Source organism: Protopterus annectens, chromosome 3.part1 (genome assembly GCF_019279795.1).
Source record: "Protopterus annectens isolate FY-2018-M chromosome 3.part1, PAN1.0, whole genome shotgun sequence".
NCBI classification, from domain to species: Eukaryota; Metazoa; Chordata; order Ceratodontiformes; family Protopteridae; genus Protopterus; species Protopterus annectens.
Window position 1 is genome coordinate 111,093,160 of NC_056732.1, and position 14,452 is coordinate 111,107,611.

Sequence of the window (14,452 nt, forward strand, 5' to 3'; positions counted from 1 at the left end):
AGTAAAGAAAATAAAGTAAAACTCAGCAAAATGATAAAATATAGTCAGCAAAGTGCAAAGGAAACTCAAAATGTACTTATTTTTTTTTTTATTTTAGCAGTAGATGCAGAAGCAGAATCTCTCCAAAACTCTGGCAAAAGCTCCAGTTAAAACAGTGCAGACTTGTGCAAATGCAAGGCTTAAATACAAACAAGAACAAATACTTTTAATCTATACTATTAACAGGAAAGCATTCAGTGAGCTTTCCTCCACTAATCTACAACTCAGATGAAGCTCAAACTATACACTTCTGCTACAAGGCTCCTAATGTAAGATGGCTGGACTAGTGCTCAGGTGTTTTTACAATACAGGACTACTAGAGCTTTTCTCCTCAGGTCTCTATTGAAAAAGGGCTCTACCCAGCCAGACTAACCCGGTTAACAAATGTCAAAATAAAATAAAAAAATAAATAAAATATAGTCTAGATTCAGCAGATCTGAATCTAGTCTGTGCTATGTGCTAGCTACTTAAAGCAACAGAACAGCTTTCTTTTTTAAGTGCAGAAAATACAGTAAAAAACAGCTGCCTTCCTCTATCACTCAACAGGACTCTATAAAATCATTTAAATCTGCTCTAAAATGCTATTACCTCAATAATCATAACCGTCCATGTAACCACACAACTGAACCTCTGTAAACTAAGATAATCTCCCACCTTCTTTCCTTCCTTCCATATCAGCTTACAATCTCTATTTACACTATACATTGCTTCATCCATACCACTTGAACTGACTAACTTTAACTTGTACGATATGTCTACTGTGAGATTATATATCTGTGGGATTTTTATCAATTTATTGCACATTTTTATCCACATTGTAGTTTGTACTAAACATCATAACTTTGTATGTACTATTTTTGAATATTATTTCTGTATTAAACTCTTGCATTTATACTTGGAGCTTTTCTCCCTGGGCCTCCACTGAAAATGGGTTTCTGGCCCAGTGGACCATCCCAGTCATCAAATGTCAATAAGTAAGTAAATAAATAAATAAGGTGATAAAATGTAGTCAGCAAAGTGCAAAGGGAACTCAAAAAATACTTATTTTTTATTTTAGAAGTGGATGCCTTGGATTTCAGCAGAATCTCTCTAAACCTATAGGTTGACTTTCCGCTCCCAACAGGGAATCACCAGTAGTGCTTTAGTTTATGCAGGACTAAAATATTTTCAACAAAAAACAAAGAACCAGAAATTCACTGTGTATTTAAGTATCAATCAAGAAACAATTAACCAATGAAAAAACGTGAAATGGGCATCCTAGATAAGTTAAATGTCTACCTCTCACATAGAACAAAAACACAAGGCCAAGCAGAATTCTTAAAGCAAAAAAACAAAATGGAGTAGGTAGAACAGAAAGCAGCTCTATCAATCACAGACAAAAAATATTGGTTTACTTTCCTCACTCTGCAGTGCATCAGCAGCAGTGCTATAGTTTATGCAGGCTTGAAATATTTTCAGCAAAAATCAAAGGGCTGGAAATTCACTGCATATTTAACTATCACTCAAGAGAATTTTAACCAATGAAAAACATGTGAAATGTGCAGTAAGTATAATTTGAATGTCTACCTGTCACACAGAACAAAAAACACCAAGCCAAGCAAATTTCTTAAAACAGAAAACAAAATGGAGTCAGTAAAAAGTTTCAATTTTATATGCAGATTAATGTGAATCCAAATTGTTTGTCTTTGAGATAGCACATCTTCTACTATATTCAGTCCACCCAATGCCCATGTCTCCTTATCATATGAACCTCATTGGTCAAACTGTGTCTCATGCCAATCAATACAGCTACAATATACATTAATTGTGGTTATAAAATCCAGAGAACCAGTCACAGTTATTTGAATCTGAATAATATATACTGACTCCCTTTAGCATTCGGTCCAAAATACGATTCAAAGTATTACAGTAAAAACATTGCAGATCTCAACATTAAACTAATTCAGTATCATAGCATTTGTGATGGACTTGTCTGAAGCTCACCAGGTGGTGGTCAAACCAAAAATTTTTTTCCACTGTCACTGATTTCCAGGCCCAGCTGTATGTTCAACTTGAACAACATTCAGAATTTATGTTTACCACTGGTAACCACCAAAGCTCTCTAAAGGACTGAGCCATTTCACAATGAGTTCATAGGTTTTGTCATCAGTCTAGGAATTAAAATCACCCAAGACTAACCCTCTAAAGCATTCATGCACAAGTTCAACTAGGAAATCAGAGGACCATTATAGTAACCCAGGCAGAACATATACCAGCAGGAATCTTTCCTGATCCATGAACATGCAAAGTTTTTGGAATTTCATAATTCAAACAAGAAGACGCTAGGCCTGACAAAAACTGAATACCACCCTTCCATGGACACCTCTCTGCCTAAAACTATAAATAATATGGGGATTTGGAGGAATGAATGATTCTAGGTAAAGTCATGAGTTGTCATCTAACCATGCCCACATGACAGATAGGAGGGTGACCATAATGAGCAAGTCAGAAGCAATACCCAGCTTGTTCCAAGTAGACCTAGCAGAAACTGGTAAGTGAAACAGGTTCTGATTATTGACCAAAGATAATAGTCTGACTCCTGCACCACAAGGCAGGGTGAACCCATGTCCTGTAGTGTTTTGCCTTGGGGTTGTGCCTAGTGATTCTGCCACACATGCAACAGCCAGCTCAGGACATATTAAAAACGAGCACCCTCAGACATCTTCCTAATGGCTCTTAGCACCTCCCGATCTCCTAAGCCTAAAGGAGATGAAAGAGTCATTGAGTGGCAAGGGAAATGTGTGAAGTGCTGGCAAGTAATCCCTGTAGTTTTCTATTTACAAACTGGTAAACAGACTGTAATAAAATATATAGAAGCCTGATTATTCATGGCAGATACAGAATAAAAAAAAAAACCTTAGTTAACCAGTATACAAAATGAAAACCAGACTTTTTTGTTTGTGTCAGGACAATTACAATAGCAATAAAATATCTGAAGACCTGTTGTTCAAAGCAAATAAAAGTCAGTATGAAAGAGATCAGTTTAAACAAAACATAAAATAAAAATCTTTCTATATTAATAATAGAACAGTTATGAGTGTATGTTGCTGTAATATAATGCCTCTGTATAGCCTATGTGCATATAACATAAATAATGCCAGCCTAGAGATTTTAAAACAGGCATGTACTACTGGAAAATCAAATCCCAATATGAATCCAATGAAGATATTAAAGCATATGATTGCTCATCTAAAAATGAACCCTCAGGTTACTAGGCCTTCCAGGACCAAATGTCAAAATTCACAACTTTGAATCACCATGATTTGACCAATAGACTAAAAATCTTTTTTTTCTTTTTTTTTTCTTTTTTTTCAGTGAAGTTGGTTACTTTTTGATCATTCCAATGAATTATATTTACTGTCATTCAACATGTAATAAATGCAGGCATTAGACCAGTATACGACATATAATTATCAGCAAATGTAAAAGAATGAATACAAATGCTGGCAACCACTAGAAACTCAGTTTGAAATTAGAGAAAAAATATGCTTGGCTCTCTAAACCATCCTACTGACAACCAAGATCTGTTACAACACTATACCAGATTAGGGATCTCCCTTAACTATTTAATATCAAAAGTAATGTGATATATTAGATCAGAATATTCATAAATGTTAAATGCAGCTTTGAAGGTTCAATTTAACATCAAAAAATAACTCCAGAAAAAAAAATGTCAAGTAAGCTGTGAATACCAGTTATCTAATTGTACATAATTCAAAGAATTTCCAAACACAGTAAAATAGCTTTAATCCCGATGTGCAATAGTGTATATCACTGTGAAATCCATCGCTTTGGCAGTTCTTCATCTAAATCCATCTCTGTACCCATACAGTCCACCAAATGATAGACAAATACTATATCAATAATTTACACCTGGAGCAGACTGGCAGCACAACAAATTCCAACTCCATCTGTGGTTCAGTAGGTCAGTTCAGGATACTCCAGTCTATTGTGGCATTACTGGCATCATAAAATAGTTAGTAGGAATGAAATTATCCAAATAATTCTGTTCTATATGAGTTGAGATTCTACACTTCTACTGTTCATTGATGATTTTTGTTGTCCCACTAGCACAAAGGTGACTGGCAGCTAACATCAGTCCTCCAAATAAATAAGCAGATCCATAAAACTTCAACAGATTTTAAGGGGTGAGGTTAAATGTCTCTTCCTTTACCACCAAATACAAATCATCAAAACTGTCAGAAAGAAGAAAGAACAAGAATATGCTTTGCCTTAGAGACAGAAAGTGGAGTAGGAATTCACAATGATGAAATTTAAATGTCTTGATCACAGAGAGAGAGAAAGACATTTGGAGCAATGGTCTAATTAGATCATTGTGTGATGCTTAAAATGAGATGTTGCTCACACAATTTCTTTGACTGATTTTGTTGGAAAACATCTTGACTGCAACTTTATACTCCAGACGGACAGTCTATATTCCATACAGGAAGGATTTCATAGATAATTGATAGTTTACCTCATTTAAGTTGAGACAATACAGGATATAATGTGGAAAATGACTTAAAGAAATCACAGAATGTAGCTACAAAATGGGAGGATAATAACATGCTCTACTTTACAAATGATGTTATTACAATAAAAAAACACCCTTTATTGCTGTTTAGTGACTGTGTGTCTGTTGAACCTCAGCCAGCTTCCTTGTTACATCAAAACTGTTTGAACCCCATATAGCACCATAAAGAATCCATAGTCTCCATTAGAATTATGTCTGTTAGTACTTCACTCTTAGGTTACCAATGATTTAAGGGTGAGGGCAGATCAAACAGGAAGTTGCCATCTAGACATCCATGGATAGTTGTTTTCTGAGTATTCCCCTGGTCTACGTTCTTATCCCTCAGTCAGCTGAGGCATGAGAATGCTGTTATACGTCTGCTGAATGTGGCTAATGTGCTGTATAGCTTGATGAACACAGACATTTTGGTCCCAATTACTGGGTCTACTTCCTCATAGGTTCATATGAAAATAATAGGTAATCAGGCTATAGATCATTACATGCCAAGCCAATAAATCATATTCATAAGTCCCCTTCATCATCTTAATGCCAATGACTTTGTCATTTAGGAATCTGAGATCTCCCAAGTTGAGTGATATGCTTAGACAACTACATTTCAAAGGGACTTTATATTCAGTAATATGTATGATGCAAGATATGCAGAGAGGAACTGAGATTTTTGGTGGTTCTAGAAATTAAGGGAAAACGATAAGGAATTATCAAAAATAGTGCCTGTAACTGTTATGAAAGTATCTGACTGGAAAAGGTTTGAGACTATCACCCTTACACCAGTAGTTAATATACATTAACCCATGCTAGAATAATTGTGAGTTAGTGAGGAAATGAATAGCAGCACCATATGTACAGTCACCTGCAAACATAGATAACCGTAGGCTAGAAATGTGGATGTGAAGGTCTGAGAAACAGATGCCAAATAGAAGTAGGCAGTGGGTCTGACACTGAGCTCTGTGGTACACTGTTAGTAACTTTTTTGCTTTCAGAAGTGGCACTTGCAACTCTAACCACATCAGTTCGCTATCCAACCATGCAACATATGGCTTTATATTCAAATTTCAGATGTCTGTCAATTATGCCTGCATGGGAAATAGTATCAAATGCCTTGGCCAGGTTCAGATATGCTGTGGGTACTTTAGAACTGCTATCCATTTTTTTGGTGATTTCTTTCAAAAAAGTTAATGAGGTTAAAGAAGTAGGGCATGCATTTGACCAGGTAAATTGATGAGGGTCCAGCATTAAGATATTTCCAATGGCCATATCAATAAAGTCTGAGATCGTATGCTCTACAGCATTACATAATGAGACTGTAGTTACTCGGGTCTTTGATTGGGCCATATTTGTGCAACAGTGTTACAGATAAGTAAGAGTTCATGGAGGCCATATTTGGTACTAATAATTTGGTAAGCTGGTGTATTATCAGGGTTCATGAATGAGGTATTCTTAGCTTTTGAGATGGCTGACAAGATGTGTTCCATAGCAATCACAGTGGTGGCTGGGATTGTGGAATCTTTGGAATAATATGTTTGGAGTACAAGTTGCTGTGAATTTGTTAACTGGAAATGTATCTATTTCCTTAGGGTTAGAGTGGACATCATTATTGTGGACTAGCTCTGAGCATTATTGGTATTAGTTATTAACTTCCTAACATAGGTAAAGAAAAATGTGCACCTATTTTTCATTTCAGAGGCTACTTTAAGTCCATATTCAGCCTCCACTGGAAAGCATTCCTGCAGAGGGCCACGTTGCTTCTCTCTCCACAGGATGGGTGAACTAACATCAACTGCTTACTGCCACCCTCCCTTTTGGTTCCTCTGGTACTTAGGTTACTAATCAGTCCAGTGTTGTCTGAGGCACCATCTGAGCTTTATTTGGCTCCATCAGTGAGCCAGCAATTATTAAAAACATTTTAGTTCCACTTATTTTACATCTCTAACAACTGCAAGTTACTGCAATGATCATGTGGGAACCTAACATAGCTTTGTAAGTTCCTGCACACATTTCCTGAGTTATTTCTAATAAACAGAGACTGATTGTAATATGAATTTAACACTAGAGAAAATACTGACAAATTCTGTCTGATCACTGTTGTATGTTCATTCACATAAAACCTGATTCTATTAAAAATCGTGATATCCTGTTTTGAATAAATTGTGAAGAGAATAGTGGTTATGTAGCGTGGCAGCACACTGGGCCACATTTGTCTGTTGAGGAAGCCATAGTAGGTTCTACCTACCACTCTATAACAGTTCCTGGTTACACACTGCACAAATAACAGTAAGCAAAAATCCCTGCTTTCTGCAACTTCTGCTACCAACAATGATGGCAGATGGTTTCCAGAGCATAAAGAGGTTTGCACTTATTTTCTTCTAACATTTTTTATGATATTCTTCCCAACTCTGGTTGGTTTCTTCTTTTAATGAGTTTTATGATATTCTTCCTACGCCAATTATGATTGTTAAATAGCAGTGGCAGGAGTGTTGGTCTACAGTTTTAGTGGATTACTAATTCATCCTCAGGCTAGCTCCCATGACTCTTCTAGATATAGGACAACAACAAACATTCCCTAACTACCATATCCTCCACCATATAACATTTTAACAACCTCCTAACTAATACCCCCCTCCTAACTAACATCCCCCTTCAGTTAAGATGTACATGTTACAAGGGGACTCAGTTGGGTTGGGTTGCACATCTATTAGCCCAGTATATAGCTATGGACATATTTTTCTCACCATTCCCCAAACTACTGGTCCTGGTGCTGGGGTTTAAACTACTACCGTTGGGTGGATAACCACAGATGTATAACCAATTCCAAAAATGACTCAGCCAGTAGATCCAAAAACGAAAACATTTATTGTAGTAATAGCTGTTCAGCACAAACTTGACTTCTGTCTAGCACCTCAGCAAATGCCTTTAACAGAGTCTACTGTTGGGTGGGCTTGAATAACCTGGTCACCATGGTGCATATATAACTCCTGAGTACTGAGTTTAGAGACATTTATTCTAAAGGCTCTAAAACAATTGTTACACTGTTTCAGATCTGCAGCGTTAGTCTCATTGGTTTGGAACTAACAGAATTATATGGCTAGTGTGGCTGAATGGAATGCCAAGCACTTTTGTTAGTGTTACTGCATCCTGGACTTGTGCTGCTAATAATGGGATGTTTTTTAGTTAATGAAAGAAAGACTTTTGGACTTTATCAAAAGCATGCAGAATGCTAAGCATTCCACAGCTTGTTTTTGTTTTTGTTTGGAGTAAGCAATGGATATAGTGAACTATAATAATTTATTTGTTACTACTGGTTCTCCGTTCATTGGCTTGCCTTTGAGATTGTAGCTTCTGTAATTTTAGTACTAGAAATGTTATGTAATTTATTGCCCATGAGTTATTTCTGAGAATGATAGATGCTATTATCCATCTGTTTCACAAATATTTTTTAAGGATATATTATAATTACTGTTACTGTGGTGCTTAGAGGTAGTTAATTTTGGCAAATGTATACTTCTGTTTTTTTTTTTCTTTTTTTTTTTTTGAGTGGTGGGGGTTTATGTAACATTATTTTACTTTCTGTTTTTGTAAACTTATTAGAAAATAAACACTGAAATAAACCTCAGCTTGAATTCTGTAGAGGGCCAAAAGACCTCTTGTATAAACTGTGACCTAATATTTCATATAAACCATTTTTATGTATTTATTGATGTGTTATTGTACTCTGTGGATACTGTGCTGTGCTTCAGGATTCTCACAAGAACAGATCTGAGTGCAGGCTTTTACTTCCCGATTACATTAAACATGTTAGTTAAATATTGACAGTAATTTAGTTCTCATAGCTGATATGTATCATAGAACCAAATCACCATATCCCTGACACAGAACATCTAGTTAAAAAACTGCATTGTACTCTATACACCCAAACTATGATTTTTTTTCCTACATTAATGTATTAAAAATAAATACAGCTGAAATGGTTCGAATCACTGGTTGGTGGGCATGTAACAGCCTGATTGATATATGTTGAATATGTATGACTATTCCATTCTCTTTTGCCTCAAACCTGTCCTAAACAAAGAAAATACTATTGCAGTATACATAAATATACACCATCATAAGTTAATTTGACATTTAGAAGATAAAAGGCAATATTCTGCAGACATCACAGCACAGTTATGCGTATCCCAGTGTTTTTATAAAAATATGCAACAAGGGAGTGGCAGGTAACTATCATTGCTAGAAACATTACTGGCATGAGCCCATGGAAGCAAGTTGTTCACCCCAAGGATAAACAGGAACATAATTTACTTATGTTGTTTGTTTTAATTTGTTTTTTGATTAATATAGTACAGTTTCTTTATGTGCTTATTTGCAAGCTAAAATGAAAATATTCATTCGATTACACTCAATATAAATCTACAGAAGAAATAGCAAAAAGAAAAAAATAGTATGTAGGGTTTTATGTTATTTATCTGGTTCTGTCTTATAATATTTTCATGCTGCCTTATGAAGTATGTCTCCATAACACTATATGTTCTTAAACGTTATTCTTACCCCATTGTATTCTGAGCACTGGTAGAAAGCTAGCTGCTTGCTGTAGTCAGTAGTTGAGAACATGTTGGGTCCTCAATGCACACATTGTAAGAGATTACAATATCGTTTATCTGATTAGCAAAGTATCAGCAGTTTCAGCTGTTGCGCTACTAATGCTGTTGCTGACTTCTCTAACAGTAGATATGTAAGCGCAGTTGTGCAACAGTAGTCTTAACGGATCTGTTCATCAGAAATGGGCGAAACTTCTAACCACAGTTCATTTATCATTTCTGCAATGTTCATTCCTCTCACGTACCACCAATGTTTTTTTGTTTGTTTGTTTTTTGGTTTACCCTGCATTTCATGCAGTAAACTTCCCAATACATGTGATGGACGAGATTAATTCCTGTCTGTGTCTGTTTCCTGCAGGATATGGTCTCAGCAAACTTATTAAATGTTTCTTTTGTTCCTTTCTCTCTTTTCCTTTTATTGTAGTCCCGGCCTATACCGTCACACCTGACTTCAGCCATAGCAGAAAGCATCTTAGCCTCAGCATGTGAGAACGAAAGTCGAAATGCTGCTAAAAGGATGCTACTGGAGAGGCAGCAGGTATTGTATTCTTTCAGGACACTACCGAGGGCAGATGGTAATTTACACAGGAAAATAATAAGTTAGAAGCTATCTAGTAAAGATGAGTGAGATATTTGTAGTCTTCTTTTTTCAGAAGAAAATTTTAAATAAATCACTGTTTATGATCTTTTCTGTCATTGCTGTGGCACTTCTGTTCTGAATGCAGTTGCTGCATGCCCTGAGATTCTTAAATAATGTAGCAATTATATCTAATAATGAATATGTGCTTTGTAATTCATAATACAAGAGTGCAACACACTAACTAGGTATTTTATTTTACATGTTTCTTTTTAAGTATATTATATTTCTTACAAAGCCCATTTAAGACACGATAAATATAAATATAATCACTGGCTTTCATTATTTTATGACTTCCTTTTAAAAGACATTTATGAAGTATAACTGAGCATTTATTTACTTTTTTTTTATTTCTTCACTTATAAATCTGATGGGTGTTGACAGGGTGTATAGTAAGTTGTAAGAAGAAAAAATAAGTTGTATTTCTCTAACAGATAAACTATATAAACAAAATATATATATGGGTCTACTTTTGTTTATCACAATTATATCTACGGATGTCAAGCGGCACAACAGTGAAGATCATGAAATTTACCCTTTTCCCCACTGTAGTATGATCTTGGCATTGGTATATATAATTTGCAGGGGATGGGGGTGTGCAGGGGGGTTTCCCCCTGCAAGAATGTAAAAACATGTAAGTTTTTTCAGTTGAAATATTGTTTAATCTATGTAGTTGCTTTTTCATTGCAGTAAGTTTTGGCATTCTAAGGTTTCGTTGCAGTGGATATTCGGTTCTGTCATCTTGGAGATTTTACTTTTGGTCATGTGTAATTTTGGTAAACAAAAGTAGACCCATATATATATATATATATATATATATATATATATATATATATATATATATATATATATATATATATATGTATAAAGGTAATATTTCCTGTAGAAGTATTACAGAAATGAAATATTTGAAATTCTGGAAAAAAAGGTAATATTTTGCATTACAAGCCACCAAACATCCAAATTAAATACTGGCAGCAGTGAATTTAAAACTCACTCTTGCCACCTAAATAGTGTCTTTGTAGTCACAAATTATTGCTTTGTTTTCTATAAATAAGGGCTGAAGTTTTAAGACAACAGCTCTGTACTGGAGCACAATGCTCATTGGAATGCTTGCTTGATCTTAAACTCTTTACAATTATTAAAAACTAAATTTGAATTGTAAAAATAAATATTGAATGTGTGTCCTCTTTGTCTGACTTTGAATGTTATAGAAAGGTGGGAATGCCACTTCATTTTATTTAAATCCAGGGATGTGATTATTACACTGTATTCTGCACTCACAGATCAATCATTGAGTATATACCTGTCCAAACATCTGACACAATTCAAATGCCCACAATGCTTTCTTACCAAGAAAAGCAAGAGTCTAAATCATAACCATATCAAAATCTTGTCCCTGTTCTGAATGTCATACAGGCTACTGGGGGGTTGATCTGTACCTCACATAGACAGCCTCAACAGACCCTATCCTGTCAGACTTACTGCACATGCACAAGTCCAATGGGGGCATAAACACCATCTCAAGATATCTACATCTCGTTGGCAACATAAAAAGAACATGTTGGGAGGGATAGATATGTATCACAGGGAATATCACTTCTTTGGAATCATCTTCCTCTCCACATAAAGCTAAGTACTTTTCTTGCACTACGCAGACGTAATATGGACAAAGGGATGGGTAACCTTATTTTAACACTGGTTTAGCACCCTTGTCCCTCAAGGACAGAGTCAACATATAAATATTCTTCTCATTTCTGGATTACTGATGCTTAAAATATGAGGGCTAAGAACTTCACGGGAATGTATGGCTAGGCTTCTAAAGATCCTCATGGATCAGTTACCTATTAAGTACCAATGAACATATGGACCTATGACACCTTCCAAATTTAAGTTAAATTTTCAATATCATTACAGTCACTTTTCTTAACAGGACCAATGCTGCAGTTCTTCCTTGTATTTGAAAAACAGTAAACAGACAATGCCACAGAAAAAAAAATGTTTATAACTAGTATTTGGACCACTTACCCCCAAATAATGTACAAATAATGACTGATATTAGATTATGAAACACACACATGTGTGTGTGTGTGTGTGTGTATATATATATATATATATATATATATATATATATATATATATATATATATATATATATATATATTTCTATATGGAAAATGACAAACGTGCAGTGTAAGTTGACCGTGCACTACTCAGCATAACCCATAACTACCACTGCATGCTTCAAGTATTACTGTGTTAATTTTTTTATATTTCATAAAGTGAATATCATAGCCTATACTTCTAGACTAGATTCCTCCCCTTCACCTGTGCAACCATATACCATGCACAAGCCTGCCTAAGGGGTTGATATGCTGCTGCCACTGTACCTATTGTCACTGATGAGAGGAATAACAGAGGAAGCTACACTGCCATTATTGGTAACTCTCTGTGGCAGTTGGACACTATACCAATGCATCAACATGTTGTGCAGAAATCAGCAAGCAGTAAATATTCTGCATGCAGTAGCAGGGTCATACTGAAGGGCTCCCCCACCTAGACTCATCCAAGTAACAGAAACAGGCATTGAGCAGGCCAATCATTTGTTCAATGGCTATCCCACGTCTGGGACAGGACAGTGGCAGCTCACTGTGAGTTACAGACTAGTATCATTAGCTAAGGTTTGGGTGGGTAGCCTGTGTCACCTAGAAAACAAATGAGGGTGGAGACATATATACGTAACCCTTCCTGTTCTGGTACTGCTATCCCCTATGGTCCAGATGGGGCTCTGTCAGTAACATGGGTATAATCTATCACACCAAGCACATCAGAAAAGTGTGCCATTCTGTACAAGGCATGCATGGTACTGGATCGGTCCTGAGGTGACACTGAGAACAAGATGTACTGATCCACATGTGCCAAGAGTATGTTGAGAAACTGCTGCAGTACCCTAGAGGCAGAATCACCAGATTGTCTCGGAAAGGTCCCTGTGGCAAATATGGTGATATCTATATATACTTTGGTATCCACCGGTATAAAAATCACTTCTCTGTGGGACATACAAACTCACCAAAGTTCATACTATGTCCCAGTCCATGCTAAACCGGTCCAATATTTCCTGATGAGGAACGTTTATATGGTTTAGCCTTTGCCTATATCTCAGATGGTGAACACCACTAGGCACAACTAGTTTTGAAGAAATTGACAAGAATACCTCAGAATGTGAGACAGCTAAGCCATCAGTGAACACAAGTACCTTTACAGATTGTAAAGCGGATGAGAAAGGTGCAACTTTGCTTTTTATAAGCCTTATGCACATGGTGCAGATGTACATCAAAAAGTGTCCATGAAGCACTGAAACATGGGAAGAGCTCCTAATTTACATAATATAGTCACATATTTTGACACATTTCTCATTTAGATCTCATTATTACTTACTTTGCATAAAACTTTCCCAGACTGCTTCCAGTAGTGCAGCTACTGTCCCTGAATCTCACCTAAGCTCTGCTCAGGAACAGCCAAAGCAAATACCCACTACACCTACGTGAAGTCACTACGAATTCTGGCCATTCTCTGTTCTTTTACAGAGCAATTAGAGCAGCGCATAAAACAACAGAAATGGAGTTAATACATTTTAAGATGAAGATTATGTGGATTTCATAATAACTTAATCATTTTGATAAATGATTATTACTCAAAATGTGAAATTTAGTTACAGTGATTTGTTACTACAGATGTCAAGTGTGGTGTATAAATAACAGTACATATATGTACTTGCTTGTGGCATGTTGTTTATCAAAACATATAAATTGTACATTTATTTGAAAAAAAGCAGCAAACTAAACATGTATTATATTCTGTTACATCCATTTAAGCACTTTTAGATACTGAAGACAGGAAATGCTTTTAAGTTTCAAAAAAGTTATAGTTCAACTACTGCAGTAAATAGGCAGTTTGAGCACACTTGACCTTCTGAAGTGTCCAGCACCAGTATCTTTAAATAAACATTAAAGGCAATTAATAGACTCATCAAAATATGTTCAAATGTAAATCCAGGAAAGATAAAATGTAATATTGCATTCAAACTGCTTTCATAGGTAAACTAAATCAAATTAAATGACCACAGAAAACTTCCGACAGCTTATCATTTAAGAAATAAGTAGTGAAGCTAATCAAAATATCTGATAAATTGACACTTTTTTGTTTGCTTTGCATGCCTCTTAGTGTTCAACAGGTTACCGATTATTCAAACTCTGCTATAACACATAATTATCGGGGAAGTTTAAAGTTATAACAACACATTGATAATTTATTGATGTGAATATATTGTAAAGGTTCATTTTAGATTTTCATTTTAGACATGATGCGATTCAGTAAAACACCTGTATGGAATGCTAGAAACTGTGTTTTCCTGTAGAGAGGCATGAAAATGAATGCACAGAGAATATTTTGTTTTAAAATAGTCATAATATTTTGACAGTAAACTCTCTGAGATGTATCGTATTGGCAGTGACAGGCTCACATTGATATAAAATCATGCTGCTATAAATATGTAGTGTTGATTTTTTTCTTTTTTCTGCTTTACTTTACAAAAATAATTACAACTGGGAA

The 14,452-nt window shown here is 35.5% G+C and overlaps 1 protein-coding gene across 1 annotated transcript in view; it reads left to right on the forward strand.

Annotated features, from left to right (window-relative positions):
* Positions 1–14,452, forward strand: part of NOL4 (nucleolar protein 4) — a 2,553,475-nt gene that overhangs the window by 2,336,730 nt on the left and 202,293 nt on the right. The window contains exon 9 of the mRNA XM_044066638.1: positions 9,629–9,742. Within this exon, the coding sequence (XP_043922573.1) occupies positions 9,629–9,742 (114 nt within the window). The remainder of the gene's footprint in view (positions 1–9,628; positions 9,743–14,452) is intronic.